This window comes from Erpetoichthys calabaricus (genome assembly GCF_900747795.2).
Source record: "Erpetoichthys calabaricus chromosome 1 unlocalized genomic scaffold, fErpCal1.3 SUPER_1_unloc_7, whole genome shotgun sequence".
NCBI lineage: Eukaryota > Metazoa > Chordata > Cladistia > Polypteriformes > Polypteridae > Erpetoichthys > Erpetoichthys calabaricus.
The window spans coordinates 577,970-594,306 of NW_026261598.1; the positions used below are offsets into that span (position 1 = coordinate 577,970).

At 43.8% G+C, this 16,337-nt stretch overlaps 1 protein-coding gene and 1 long non-coding RNA gene across 46 annotated transcripts in view; one reads left to right on the top strand and one right to left on the bottom strand.

The window, feature by feature from the left end:
* LOC114644339 (NACHT, LRR and PYD domains-containing protein 3-like) overlaps positions 1-16,337 on the top strand; it is a 284,794-nt gene that overhangs the window by 158,528 nt on the left and 109,929 nt on the right. For 3 of the 45 annotated variants that reach the window (XM_051921997.1, XM_051921996.1, XM_051921995.1), the window contains 2 exons: positions 118-183; positions 3,470-5,195. The exons of the other annotated variants lie outside the window; for them this stretch is intronic. In XM_051921997.1, coding sequence (XP_051777957.1) covers positions 118-183; positions 3,470-5,195 — 1,792 coding nt within the window. The remainder of the gene's footprint in view (positions 1-117; positions 184-3,469; positions 5,196-16,337) is intronic. 45 annotated transcript variants of the gene reach the window in all.
* Positions 1-16,337, bottom strand: part of LOC127526439 (uncharacterized) — a 211,621-nt gene that overhangs the window by 106,191 nt on the left and 89,093 nt on the right. The window lies entirely within an intron of this gene.

The window sequence follows — 16,337 nt, forward strand, 5'->3', positions numbered from 1 at the left end:
CAGTCTGTTAGTTTTTGATATTTTTCTGTACACCTCACTGTACTCACTTTATCTTTGTGTTTATTTGTCCCTTTACTGCTGTAATTGTCTCTTCTGTCTCTATTGTTGTTTCACCAGGACCAGAGCTCTTGAAGGACATTCAGGCCAGTCTCCAGCCCGCTCTCATTGATGCTCGTATTAAAGGTAAGCCATTGGTCTTGTGTCTCCAGTCATCTGCTCCTCCGTTAGAACATCATAACAAATGTGACGATATCAGGCCATTCATCCCAATAAGCTCACTAATCCTTTTCTCCAAATCTTTTCCAAAATAACTGTCAGCTTTGAAGGGTCTTAAAGTCCTACACTCCACCACACTGGTTGGTCACTTTTTCCATGTGTCTGTTGTTCTCTTTGTGGAGAAAAATGTTCATATTTGTGTGACATTTAAATTACTTTCATAACATTAAAAACTTAATTTATGATATCTTCATCTCCATCTACTTAATCTGAAAAGGTTCAGTTCCTTCAGTCTGTCCTCATTGTGCAGACCTCTCAGTTCTGAATCAGCCTTGTTATTTATCTTTGGAATTTCTTTAGTGCTCAATACACGTTTTGTAGCCCAAAGACCAAAATTGTACACAACACTACAGATGAGGCGTCACTAGTGTGTTATGAAGCTTTAGTATAACCTAACATGACTTGTACTCCACATGGGGCGCTATATGACCTGGCATCCTGCTAACCTTATTCATGGCTCCTGTCCACTGTTTCAATGTAATAAAGATCTTTTTACTACAATTCCCATGCCTTTTTTGTAAGGGTCACTTTTAAGTTTCAGGACACCATGTATTCAAATCATTGTACTTCCTACATGTAATACTTTACATTTATTTACATTAAATTTCATCAGCCACATTTGTGTCCAAATTTCTATGCTCTCCAAATCCCTCTGTAAAAAATCGACTAGTTCTGCATTATCTACCATTACACCCAGTTTGATGTCATTGTCAGAGTAAAGTGTCTGATCATTTATTTACATTGAACAGAACAGCAGCCCCAACACTGAATCACCCTGTGGGACTCCACTGTTATGGTGATCTAATTCTTATAAGACTCCTCTCCTAACATCTCTTTGCTTCTTCTGTTTGAGTCAATTCTGTACCCACCGACAGAACAGACAGACAAAAAACAAGTCATGAAGTCCAAGGAGCTCTCTCTAGACCTCAAGAATCAAGTTGTGGTGAAACATGGAATGAAACAAAGGGATAAAACCATTTGTAAAGCTTTGAGTGTTCACATGAGCACAGTGGCCACTCTAATTGTGTAATGGAAGAAGTCTAAAAACACCAGGACTCTTCATGGAGACTTTTCTATACAGTCAGATTGAGTAGCTAGGCAAGAAGAGCCTCAGTCAAGAAAGTGACCAACAATCCAATGGTCACTCTTAGAGCTTCAGAAGTCCTCTGCTGAGATGGGAGAACCTGCCAGAAGGATATCCATCTCATCAGCAATCCAGTCATCTCTTGGAGATTTGCTTAATGGAAGCTCCTGTTAAGCAAAAGGGATATGACAATACCCTGCCTTGTGCCCTGTGTTGGCTGGGATTGGCTCCAGCAGACCCCCGTGGCCCTGTGTTTGGATTCAGCCGGTTGGAAAATGGATGGATGGATAGATATGACAATATAAAGAACTCTGAGAGTGTGAGGGGAAAAAAAAAATCTCTGGTCTGGGAAGAGAAAACCTGAACCCTTTTGTAAGGACTCCAAGCACTTTGTCTGGCAAACACCAAGCAAAGGTCTGCTCATTATCTGTCTAATACAATCCAACGGTGAAGGCTGGTGGGGACAGCATCTTGCTATGGGGGTACAGGGACAGTTAGAATGGGTAGAATTGAGGGGATAAGGAATGTGGCCAATTCCAGAGAGGACCTTGAAGAAAACCTTCTCCAGAGTGCATACCACAGGGGTGACTGCTCAGTGATCTGAAGCATACAGCTAAGACAACGCTGGAGCGGTTTCTGGACAAGTCTCAAATTGTCTTTGAGTGGGCCAACCAAAGCCCAGTCTTGCACCCCATAGAAGATTTGTGGAGAGACCTGAAGATGGCAGTTTACAGACACTTCCCATCCAATCTAATGGAGCTTGAGAGGATCTGCCAGGAAGAATGAGATAAACTCAACAAATTCAGGTGTGCAAAGCTATTAGACACTTGCCAAGAAGAGCAGAAGTTTGAAAAGCTGAGAAAGGGGCTTCTTCAGTTTACTGAATTAAGTTGCTAAACTCTTCTATTAATGAGAGAGTACAGATTTTGATGTTTAGTAAATCTGAACAATTTTCTTAAAATGTGTTTTCAATTTGTTATTATGGGTTGTTAATGGATAGGCAAAAACGTCACATGTATCTATTTAAAATTAAATCTGTAACACAGTAAAATCTGCAGAAAGGGATGGAGTCATAGTACTTTCTCAGTCCACTGTTTTTTCATTTACACAGAATGACTCATTACGTTTAATTTTTAAATGAATTTAAGGCAAGTAATTTTAATGTATTACTCAATTACCTTTGACTCTTTATCTTTGAATAGAAACTTCTGTTTTTTTTTTTTTTTTGTTTTGACATTGTTGTGGGTATCTGTTTATGTGATGTATTAAACCAGGCCTGTCCTACCCTCCCCGATACCCCTCTCCCCCCGATCTTTGAATTTGAGTTATCTACTTATATGTCCTACCCAACACCCCCCACATTGGTGTCCCTCCTGATCACATGCATCTTTTAGTAGGGCATCCCAATGCCCCATAAACCTGTGCCCTTCTATCCTACCCCAAGGTAAGCCACTCATTTAAACTTTCTAATCTCCTCAGTCTTACATGGACTGAAAAGTCAGAACTTCAGAGAAAACCACCATGTCAGTTTGGAACTCCAGGATTGTCAAAGTGTCACTCTACCCACACATTTATCTTCTGTTCCAGTATGGCCAATGAGATCTAAATCCCCCCCACTCACAACATACAAGAGTCTGACCACACAAGAACACAAACCTAAATCTCAATCCCTCTGATGACTAAGTCTTGTACTCTCGCTGCTTTTGTCTTTCTGGGGTGACTGGTTTTCAAGTGATCTTTTGAGGCTCTTCCACCATAGAATTGTCAGAGTCACCATCAAGCTCCACAAAAGACATGACAATGGTTGGTAACTCAAATCTGAGTGGGAGCCCTTGGCTAGTGTGCACCTGTAGCCTTGTGTGTACTGCATGTCCAACAGTGACACAGCTGTTTCTACCTGTCTTCTTGAAGTCACCTCTCAGGTTCATGCTATCCCTTTAAAAGACACCTGGGCAAGATCTGTAATCTCCTACTGCACCACAGGTTAGCCATCTCTTGAAGTTTAGTGACCCTGAGTGCAGGGTTTTGGATCAGCTGGCATCTCCCAAACGTCTAAGTCAGCCTACTAAAAGTAATTTTATTCTCACAAGTTCTCTTTATCACTTTCAGACCTCCATGAGACACACAGAGGCGGTGTGTCTGAATCTACAAGAACTCTGGAGGATCAGGCTTCACCTGGAGATCCACACACTAGAGCTGTGGGCTTTGAGACTCGATACACAGAGGTGATGGTCTTTAAACAATTCAAAAGGACCTACAGTGAGAGACTCCATGAACTTGAGAAGATGGGGAGACAACATGCAGAGCTAATAGAGGAGCAGACAAAAGAGAAATGTGAGAGAATCTGGACTGAGCAGCTATTTAGGAGGAGTCCAGGAAGTGAGACAGACCCTCACATTGTAGTGGTCAGTGGGGTGGCTGGAATTGGGAAGACCACCATGGTTCAGAAGATCATGTTTGACTGGGCCAGAGGCCCTTGGTACCAGAGGTTTGCTTTTGTGTTCCTGTTTAAGTTCAGGGAGCTCAACCTACTAGACACAGAGACAGAACCACAGATGCCTCTGACCAGGCTGATTGTAAGGCACTATAAATATCTCAATGACCCGAGACTGAGGGAAATCCTGCAGAAACCCAAATCTCTCCTCTTTATATTTGATGGCCTGGATGAGTACAAACACAAACTGGACTTTACACAGCAGTGGTTCTGCTCAAACATAGATGACTACTTTCCTGTACACACCCTGGTCACCAGTTTAGTCAGAAGGACATTACTGAAGGGCTGTACAGTCCTAATCACAACCAGACCAACAGCCCTGGAGACCCTGGACTTGGAGAGAGTTGATCGATTTGCAGAGATCCTGGGGTTCTTCCCTAAACAAAGGCTGATGTACTTTAAGAAGTTCTTTGGTGATGCTGATCAGGGCTCTGAGGCTTTTCAGTATGTGGAGGAGAACGACATCCTGTACACCATGTGCTTCAACCCCTCGTACTGCTGGATTATCTGCTCTGTGCTGAAGAGCCACTTCATGACACCTGAAGAAGAGCGAGGAGCTGCCCCCAAAACTGTCACTGAGCTCTTTGTGATGTTCCTTCACAACATCCTCACCAATCACAAACGTGATGCTGAGGACCAGTGGGATTTTCTGGTCAAACTGGGAAAGATGGCTTATCATGGGGTGGTGAACAGGACTCTTGTGTTTTATGAAAATCAAGAGATGTCCACCTTTGGTCTCCAGCCGGTCCTGTCCTCTCCATTCCTTTCAGGGTTCCTCAAAGAAATCCTTCAGAGAGAAAGCACTGTGGAGCACACGACGTACACATTTTACCACCTCACCATACAGGAGTTCATGGCCGCCTGCTCCTTCTACCTCGATCCATCAGGGGGCATCGAGGAGCTGCTTGAGAAGTTGGAGTCATGTAAAGATGGCCGGTTTGAGATTCTCACTCGATTCCTGGCAGGGCTGGCCAGATATTCTGTGTTTAAAACACTGGGTGGAGTCCTGGGGGAGTTTGAGAGGAAGACAGCAAAGAAGTTACTGGAGTGGGTGAAGCAGAAAGCTGAACAGGCGCTACAGGGACGAGATAAAAGTGAAGCTCTGCGAGTGTGTCAGTGGCTCTATGAGACTCAGAATAAGAAATTAATCAGAGACGCCATTGGGAAGGATTTAAAGATGGACTTTAGCATCGTGACTTTATCTCCTCTGGACTGTGCTGTGCTGGGCTCTGTCATCAGCTGCTGTGGAGAACTTGAGGAGCTCAACCTGACATACACACGTCTCATCCCAGAGTGCATCATGAGACTGGCGCCGGGGCTCATCTGCTGCAGATGTGTCATGTGAGTAATAAAACCTTCATGAGTTTAGTTTGACTGTCTGTGGACACAGAGGGGTGACATTAGTGTGTCCAGCAGGGGGCGTCAGGCCTACAAATAGACAAGGGTCCATGTCAGAACATACACTGCTGTGTGTCACAGTGCCACCTGAAATCCACAGCAGCAGCTCAATAACAACAGAAATCAAATAATAATTTATACTTGGCTTGTTTTAATGAATCTTTCAGAACAGAAATTCACTATTAGACCCTCTTTTTTGAGAAATGAGAAAAGTACAACTGATTAGAAAGTTCTAGAAAAGTCATTTTTGTGTTATTGTTAGATATGTCTGTGCATTGAAAGCTTGTTTTTTATTTTTTGGAGTGTGTTATTTTTAAAACAATTTTCATTAATGGCTGCAGGAATGAATAACTTTAATTACAATAAGTAAGTTACAAATCTTTAGAATGTTCACTTTTGTCTAAAGAAGCTTACAGGTAATAATGAGACTCTAGTTCATCGTGGAGAATATGAAAGATCAAACACACCTCAGTGTCCACAGAACAGTGACAAGTGACAGGGACACAACCTGTGGGGTCTTCATTGATAAATAAACTGTGGTGTGTGCCGTGACAGGTGATAAGCGAGAAAAACACTCCTTAGCACCCCAGTAGACGTCATCAGTCACGTGACGGGATCAGACACTGGTCAGAGATGGCACAATTACTAATTAGAACAAATGTAGTAATAGACGCATTGCATTCAAAAAATAAAGAAAATGTTAATCACAGGAAAAAAAAATTAAAAAACAAAAACAACAAATTGCAAAACACCAAAGGAAAGAATAAATATTCAATTGTTGCACTCATTCAAAATTATAATTTGGAAAAAAAATAGATAGATAGATAGATAGATAGATAGATAGATAGATAGATAGATAGATATGAAAGGCACTATATGATAGATAGATAGATAGATAGATAGATAGATAGATAGATAGATAGATAGATAGATAGATAGATAGATAGATAGATAGAGCTTTATCTATCTATCTATCTATCTATCTATCTATCTATCTATCTATCTATCTATCTATCTATCTATCTATCTATCTATCTATCTATCTATCTATCTATCTATCTATCTATCTATCTATCTATCTATCTATCTATCTATCTATCTATCTATCTATCTATCTATCTATCTAAGAGCCCATCAGCCATCAGCTGGCTAAAGTGGCTCCCAATGGCGAGACAAACCACAGCCGTCTAACCTGAGCGCTCCGTCCACTAATCCTGAGCCGCTTCTCCCAAATCAGTTCCCCTCCTGAGCTGAAAATCCCCCCTCAGTCTGCTTTCATGGAGTTTGTAAATGAACCAGCTGTCTGCTACACTAAATTGACATGCGGCCATCTTGTTATGCATTCTGGGAGTCCCACATTAATAAGAATAACACGGTTAGCACTAATGAACTCCTTTAAGAACTAAAGGGACAACAAGCCATCTTCATCCGGCCGGTCGTCTCTCCCCGATTGCTGAGTTTGTTTTATTTCCCCTCATCACTCATCAATCACAAATCACCAGCAGCCTCATATTGGTGTCCAACGGCAGCAGCTGCGTCCTTCACGTGCACCGCGGGTGTAGTCAGGAATGTGGAGCCCCCCAGACGTGTAAAGCCAAATCAAACACAGTGACGCCCCACTTACACTTAGTCATTCTGACTAATTATGACAACAAAGTAAATACTTTCAAAAATAAGTAAAAGAAAGAACTCGCTACTAACTCAAGGTGGTCTTGTTATTTGTGGTTGATAAAACATTTTAAGTACAATGGGGCTGCAGCCTCTCATATCTAAACACTGAAACATCTTGTATTGTCATTGTGAATGTCCACTCAGGTGGCTTCTCATCAAGCAGTGACATCAAATGACCAATATGAGCTGACATTTAGAATCAGGATTTGGCTGACAATCAAACATGTCCTTTGCTAATTCAAACATCCCCTCCATCTTTAGGGTCCCCAGTAAAACAAATCACATGAGGACTGGCTGGTCCTTTACGTGACTCCCACCATCGACTGGCAGACACCAGCACCTAGATTTATGTGAGCACTTGAAGTAGAAAGATCAGTTAGATTTTGTCACAAAGTAGCTGTGACTTGTGTCATTGGGGTCTTTAAATCTTTAACATCTCCCTGAAGGTCCTTCATCTATATATACAAAGGAGAGTTGGGATCCGTGTGGCTGTGTTTGTGCGTTTGTGGAGGGACGTAGAGTGAAGGTGGGTGTTGGAGTCACGTGATCATCTCCCCTCCCATTCACCTCATTTCATTCACTTCATTTCGCTCCGAGCTGAGCTCCACAGCTGACGTGGTTAGTCCTTTCTCCTTTACTGATTTTCTGTTTAGTAGACGCGGTACTTACTGAATAGTATTTTTTCCTTTAGTGTTCCTTAGTGTTTGGTAGACGTGGTGTGCCGGTGTGCCGGTGTTCCCAGCGGTGTTGCGGTTTAGTGTTACTTTCTACTTTGTTTTTGTACTTTATTGTTTAATAATAAATAATAATGATTCATTACATTTATATAGCGCTTTTCTCAGTACTCAAAAGCGCTAAAATAGTGAGTGATACTTACCTGATAGCAGTGTAGAAGCAGCACAGCACAACGGAGCCGGTAGGACAGGCGGGTGTGGTAGCGTAGGTGAGCGGCGATAGCAAGCAGCAGGAGGAGGAAGCAGGATTTGGATGTTCCAATACACAGCCATAAACAGTAACGCTTGGTAATTTCAGGCGTGATCGCCCCGGAGCCATAAGCCAGGTTAGTATGAACATCAGATCAGTTCCCGGTCGTAGAGTACTGTAAAATGAAACGGGAGCAGATCAGCATAGCGAATATAATCACGGAGACAAATCATCCCGAGGTGCTAGATCGCCAGGTACAAAGAAATGTTCGTAGGTCTCGTCCCGTGATCCACAGACTCAGATGTTCCCAGTAAAGTGGAGTCCATAAAATCTGTAAATATTAAGCCAAATCCATGCAATTCGAGTCGAAATTAACCGCATATCGTTCATAAATTTAATGCATCTGATTGTAATTAACCTGTAACAATATAATGGTCCACAGAATGGTCAAACTACTGTTCCTGTGTGCTCATCCTTTCTTTCTTAGCTCCACATTCCTGACGCGGCTTTATAAATACACTGAAATTAACCGCATATCGTTCATAAATTTAATGCATCTGATTGTAATTAACCTGTAACAATATAATGGTCCACAGAATGGTCAAACTACTGTTCCTGATTGCTCATCCTTTCTTTCTTAGCTCCACATTCCTGACGCGGCTTTATAAATACACTGAAATTAACTGCATATTGTTTATTAGTGTAATGCATCTGATTGTAATTAACCTGTAGCAATATAATGGGCCAGGGAATAGCCATAGTATTCCAAATGCCATAACTGCTTTAGCGTTGTTACTCTCACTGCATCTTCTTCTTCTTTCAGCTGCTCCCGTTAAGGGTTGCCACTGCGGATCATCTTTTTCCATATTACTCTCACTGCACCACTCAGAGTATTTATATCACTGTATCTGAGTGTGAATCACAGCAGCAGATGATCGGAAAGAGAATTATCGGTATACAGTTTCAAGTACACACTACCTCAACCACGGCAAAAAGCGTCAAAGCCTTTCCTGTACGGACCTCGCGTTTCAGAAACAGTTTCATCCCAAGAACTACCGTCTTTTTCCGAAAATAAGACATCCCCCGAAAATAAGCCCTATCGAGATTTTAGGAACTTTTTGTAATATAAGCCCTCCCCCGAAAATAAGCCCTAGTTAAAATAATGTGAAAAAAAGAATTCGTTAAAAAATGCTGTTGATGTATTAAGTATGTTTAGCTTCCCTAATACTCGTATTTCAGAGAAATGTTTGAAATAAAATATTCTGAGAAATTCATTGTTTACCTCTACAGTTCGTTTCAAATTAATTCTTGGAATTTATCTTAAAAATACAACATAAGGCAGCATGAATACATAAATATTGTGTCCGCTCTGCTCTGCTGTGTTTTACTGCGTCGCGCGTATCTCAGAGTATGGTCGAATGAGGTGGGGAGGGGGTGGAGGGGGGCATGCATATGCGGAATGCGACGGAACGCGTCGTTGGCGCACACTATAAATAATTGTTCGTTAAGGCAGCAGTCTACATTGAGCGACAGTGCAGATACAACGTTTGTTCATTTCAGTCTTGTAAGTCTGATTATTTCCTCATACGTCATTTTATTTTTTATAAAGTGAATAATTTTTAACTGCAGTTAAAATGAGTACAGACACTTGACATTGCAATAAACAAGCCATTCAAGGATCATTTGCGGATGGAAATCAATGAATATATTGAAAACAGAATGGTGAGAAATCATCGAGGTAATTTTGTAAAACCAGGCTTACAGGAAGTTGTGAATTGGGTACAAAATTCATGGGACAAAATAACTGATAGTTGTGTTTCCAATGCACTACGAACAGGCTACTTAGACAAGAAGTATTCATTTAACGATAGCTATATTGCAAGACATGAGAGATTCGGGCCAATGATTCAACAGGAAATGGATTTGGAGGAAAATCAGAACAGAATTCAGAATTTGATTTATGACGATGTTCCAGAAGAAGATGACATGACTGTAATTGAATAAATTTTAATTTCTGTATTCTGTGTAAAATAAATAAATATTAAATAAAAATATATAAATATACTTTTATTTTTGTCCTCCCCCGAAAATAAGCCCTACTGCGTATTTTGGACCAAAAAAGAAAGTAAGACAGTGTCTTATTTTCGGAAAAAGACGGTATCAACGCACTCAATCAGTCCATCAAGTGCTCCTTGTAGAACTGTTTACTTATAAGTACAATCAGCTCACTGTAAACTTACACTACAGTTATAATATTGCACAACCTGCGCTACTTTATAAAGTGCGTATGATGACAATATCATTTTTAAGATGAAATGCAGCAAAATATGTTGCTTATAGTATACAGATAAAACTTTAACTTCATTTAAATAATCTGTATTGTTAATAATTAAACATGTGAGGACACGGTGCCGCAGCGCTAGCTAGTTCAAGGATAGCTCCTGCCTTGCGCTGTATTCTTGCTGGTGCTGACACGACACTGGAAGGATAGACGAATCGAATAATTAAACATGTACTAAGAAGATATTTCAATGTTCCTTAAAAGTTTTGAAGAATCGGCGTTCTAAGCTTACAAATGGCTTAACGTCTATTACAGAGCTGATTGTGTGGTGAATGGAGAAAGAAAAGTATGGACAGGAATTGGAGGTTAGTACGTTTGAAAGAGACAGTACTTCTGTAATAAATTATTTCATCGAAGGTTGCACATGGTGCAGCAAGCCTCTTGCGTGAGATATGAACAATCACTCCGCCACCGTGTTCCCATGTTTAATAACAGGCTTTCATTTCTATCATCATGAAAATGATATCACGTATACATCTCAGTATTTTAATTATTCAGAGAGCTGTAATATCTCGAATGTAATGCATTCTGTGTCCTGTCGGAGAAAGAGAAAGAACGGAAGCACGTAATGATTCACACACATAGAGCACATAGAAGATCAAACACAGAACAAAGCATTTAACGTGCTACTTGAGAAACTAGTAAAATAAATGATTTTAAGATGAAGTTTATGATGTTCTACTTTAATGGCAAAATAAACTACGTGATTAAAGTGGAAATTCAGAGATTAAAGTTGACATTCCGTGCTTTTTTCCCACTGTGTGCCTATGTTTTTTGTTTGTACCCTAATAAGCTTTCATATGACACTCAGACGGTGGGCTACGACTTGCCTTTTCACTGCGACTTTGATATGTGATTTCTTTTTTATTTCAGGCACTCTGCGACTTTGTGAATTTGATCTTTCGAGTTTTCCCGACATTCTGTCGCTCGATCAACTTTCTTTTGTTGCTTATACCACTGTTTAAACCAACAAATAGTATGTTTTCCCTTTGCCTCCACTCGGTATTCGCTGAACTTCTTATATTTTCCCCTGTGCTTTTCCCATTGTCTTTTCACAGAAGGCTATTTATATTGATTTGCATATTCAAAGAGGCATAATTCTGGGAGGAGTTGGGGCGGGACAGAAGGCGCGTGCACGTGCGTTACTTTTCACGCTGATCGGATTTATGTAGTGGAAGAACGTGAAAGTATGTGTGCGCACAGATTCCTGCATCTGGATTTTTCTGTGCGTACGCACAATCCCAGCAGACCCTCACAACACGTTTGGGCCTACCACGCCTGACCGGCATCCTCCCCCACCATCGAAGCCAACTTACCACCAGGTGGTGATCAGTTGACAGCTCCGCCCCTCTCTTCACCCGAGTGTCCAAGACATGTGGCCGCAAGTCCGACGACACGACCACAAAGTCGATCATCGAACTGAGGCCTAGGGTGTCCTGGTGCCAAGTGCACATATGAACACCCCTATGCTTGAACATGGTGTTCGTTATGGACAATCCGTGACGAGCACAGAAGTCCAATAACAAAACACCACTCGGGTTCAGATCAGGGGGGCCATTCCTCCCAATCACGCCCTTCCAGGTCTCACTGTCATTGCCCACGTGAGCATTGAAGTCTCCCAGCAGAACGAGGGAGTCCCCAGAAGGTATGCCCTCTAGCACCCCCTCCAGGGACTCCAAAAAGGGTGGGTACTCCGAACTGCTGTTCGGTGCATACGCACAAACAACAGTTAGGACCCGTCCCCCCACCCAAAGGCGAAGGGAGGCTACCCTCTCGTCCACCGGGGTAAACCCCAATGTACAGGTTCCAAGTTGGGGGGCAATAAGTATACCCACACCTGCTCGGCGCCTCTCACCGGGGGCAACTCCAGAGTGGTAGAGAGTCCAGACCCTCTCAAGGAGATTGGTTCCAGAGTCCAAGCTGTGCGTCGAGGTGAGTCCGACTATATCTAGCCGGAACCTCTCAACTTCGCGCACTAGCTCAGGCTCCTTCCCCTTCAGAGAGGTGACATTCCACGTCCCAAGAGCCAGTTTCTGTAGCCGAGGATTGGACCGCCAAGGTCCCCGCCTTCGGCCACCACCCAACTCACACTGCACCCGACCTCCTTGGCCCCTCCCATAGGTGGTGAGCCCATGGGAAGGGGGACCCACGTTGCCCCCTGTCAGAAGTAGCTTCAACTCCCACCTCCGGCAGAACTTCGACCACATCCCGAGGGAGGTGGGGGACATTGAGTCCGAATGGGCCATGTTCCGTGCCTCTATTGTTGAGGCAGCTGACCGGAGCTGTGGCCGTAAGGTGGTCGGTGCCTGTCGTGGCGGCAATCCCCGAACCCGCTGGTGGACACCGGCGGTGAAGGATGCCGTCAAGCTGAAGAAGGAGTCCTACAGGACCCTTTTGTCCTGTGGGACCCCGGAGGCAGCTGATAGGTACCGGCAGGCCAAGCGGAATGCGGCTTTGGTGGTTGCTGAGGCAAAAACTCGGGCGTGGGAGGAGTTTGGGGAGGCCATGGAGAATGACTTTCGGACGTCTTCGAGGAGATTCTGGTCCACCATCCGGCGTCTCAGGAAGGGGAAGCAGTGCAGTGTCAACACTGTATATGGTGGGGATGGTGCGCTGCTGACCTCGACTCGGGACGTTGTGGGTCGGTGGGGGGAATACTTCGAAGACCTCCTCAATCCCTTTAACATGCCTTCCAATGAGGAAGCAGAGCCTGGGGACTCAGAGGTGGGCTCCCCCATCTCTGGGACTGAGGTCACCGAGGTGGTCAAAAAACTCCTTGGTGGCAGGGCCCCGGGGGTGGATGAGATACGCCCGGAGTTCCTCAAGGCTCTGGATGTTGTAGGACTGTCTTGGCTGACACGCCTCTGCAACATCGCATGGACATCAGGGACAGTGCCTCTGGATTGGCAGACCGGGGTGGTGGTCCCCCTCTTTAAGAAGGGGGATCGGAGGGTGTGTTCCAACTACAGAGGGATCACACTCCTCAGCCTCCCTGGAAAAGTCTATTCAGGGGTCCTGGAGAGGAGGGTCCGTCGGATAGTCGAGCCTCGGATTCAGGAGGAACAGTGTGGTTTTCGTCCTGGTCGCGGAACAGTGGACCAGCTCTATACCCTTAGCAGGGTCCTGGAGGGTGCATGGGAGTTTGTCCAACCAGTCTACATGTGTTTTGTGGACTTAGAAAAGGCATTCGACCGTGTCCCTCGGGGAATCCTGTGGGGGGTACTCCGAGAGTATGGGGTACCGGCCCCCCTGATAAGGGCTGTTCAGTCCCTGTACAATCGGTGCCAGAGCTTGGTCCGCATTGCCGGCAGTAAGTCGAACCCGTTTCCAGTGAGAGTTGGACTCCGCCAGGGCTGCCCTTTGTCACCGATTCTGTTCATAACTTTTATGGACAGAATTTCTAGGCGCAGCCAGGGTGTTGAGGGGGTCCGGTTTGGTGGGCTCAGGATTGGGTCACTGCTTTTTGCAGATGATGTTGTCCTGTTTGCTTCATCAGGCCGTGATCTTCAGCTCTCTCTGGATCGGTTCGCAGCCGAGTGTGAAGCGGCTGGGATGAGAATCAGCACCTCCAAATCCGATACCATGGTCCTCAGCTGGAAAAGGGTGGAGTGCCCTCTCAGGGTTGGTAGCGAGATCCTGCCCCAAGTGGAGGAGTTCAAGTATCTCGGGGTCTTGTTGACGAGTGAGGGAAGAATGGAGCGTGAGATCGACAGGCAGATCGGTGCGGCATCCGCAGTAATGCGGGCATTGCATCGGTCTGTCGTGGTGAAAAAGGAGCTGAGCCGCAAGGCGAAGCTCTCAATTTACCAGTCGATCTATGTTCCTACCCTCACCTATGGTCATGAGCTATGGGTAGTGACCGAAAGAACGAGATCGCGAATACAAGCGGCTGAAATGAGTTTCCTCCGCAGGGTGTCTGGGCTTTCCCTTAAAGATAGGGTGAGAAGCTCAGTCATCCGGGAGGGGCTCAGAGTAGAGCCGCTGCTCCTCCGCATCGAGAGGAGTCAGATGAGGTGGCTCGGGCATCTGATCAGGATGCCTCCTGGACGCCTCCCTGGTGAGGTGTTCTGGGCACGTCCAACCGGGAGGAGGCCCCGGGGAAGACCCAGGACACGCTGGAGGGACTATGTCTCTCGACTGGCCTGGGAACGCCTTGGGATTCTCCCGGAAGAGCTAGAAGAAGTGGCCGGGGAGAGGGAAGTCTGGGCATCTCTGCTCAAGCTGCTGCCCCCGCGACCCGACCTCGGATAAGCGGGAGACAATGGATGGATGGATGGTACGCACAATCCCGCTTTTGTGCTTACGCCATGTTATAGTGTGAGTTCTACGCACGGCGTTATACATGAGGCCCCTGGTGTATTCTCAGTTGCATTTGCTGTGTGTATTTCTTTAGGTATTGACCCAAGTGATCAAGTTTTTACTATTTCTTCAATGCAAAATCAGTTACAAATAATTTTTGTTACTCGACAATTGCTTCCATTCCCTGTCGAAAGTAGCCGACGGGCGACACCAGTTACAATTATTCAGTGCGTTCATAGACCTGTACAAAGTACGGCCACTAACACAGTCACTCAAAAAAGGGGAGATGACTCGGTGCAGGAAATGGGGATTGAAACTACCTTGGAAGACATGCAATCAAAGAGGCGATTAAACGGATCTTAAGAGACGTCTTCTAGGTTGGAAAAAAAGCTCTTGGCTGCCAAAACCATATATATATATATATATATATACATACAGTGGGGCAAAAAAGTATTTAGTCAGCCACCAATTGTGCAAGTTCCCCCACTTAAAAAGATGAGAGAGGCCTGTATAAGAGACAAAATGAGAAAAAAAATCCAGAAAATCACATTGTCTGATTTTTAAAGAATTTATTTGCAAATTATGGTGGAAAATAAGTATCTGGTTAATAACAAAAGTTCATCTCAATTCTTTGTTATATACCCTTTGTTGGCAATGACAGATGTCTGTAAGTCTTCACAAGGTTTTCACACACTGTTGCTGGTATTTTGGCCCATTCCTCCATGCAGATCTCCTCTAGAGCAGTGATGTTTTGGTGCTGTCTATATATCTATATACACATACACACATACACACACACACATATATATATATATATATATATATATATATATATATATACACAGTATATACATACATATATATATATATATATATATATATATATATATATATATATATATATATATATATCTATACTAATAAAAGGCAAAGCCCTCACTGACTCACTCACTGACTGACTCACTCACTCATCACTAATTCTCCAACTTCCCGTGTAGGTGGAAGGCTGAAATTTGGCAGGCTCATTCCTTACAGCTTACTTACAAAAGTTAGGCAGGTTTCATTTCAAAATTCAAAGCGTAACGGTCATAACTGGAACCTCTTTTTTGTCCATATACAGTAATGGACGGCAGCTCGCTGGCCGTGGGAGGCGGGGTTGCGTATCGCATCATCACGCCTCACACGTAATCACGTGAACTGACTGAAGGAGAATGGACGGCCTTATATGGCGTTCGTTTATAAAACAGCGGACAGGCTGTGTAAAGGCAGCTTCACAAAAAAACAGATCCTTAACAAATTGTTATTGGTATATTTTCCCTCAGTTTAAAAAGGTTTTCTTTTCTTTTTAATAAAAATTTAAAAGCAGAACTTCGCCGCTGCAAAGCGCGCCTGACTTTATTGAAAAGAAACTAAACTTGCAGCGCCGCCGCTATTCAATGACACTTGCCTAACGCCTGACTTTATTGAAAAGAAACTAAACTTGCAGCGCTGCTATTCAATGACAGTTGCCTAATGCCTGACTTTATTGAAAAGAAACTAAACTTGCAGTGCTGCTATTCAATGACGCGCCGCTATTCAATTACACTTGCCTTATGCCTGATGAGCCAAGAATTAGGGCGAAACACGTGTCGCGTACTCTTTGCATTATTTGACAGTAAACTATTTTCAACCATTCTATGATCTGCTTCTCACAACTGAAGGCAACGTGGCTGATATTAGCTGACTTGCTGGCCAACCATAAGCGCTACCTGGTAGGTAACCACCCATACAATCAGATTGTGATTCACACTACGAATGCCATGAATGTAATTACCCCAATCTACATGCTGTCAAATAAACGAACCACACGC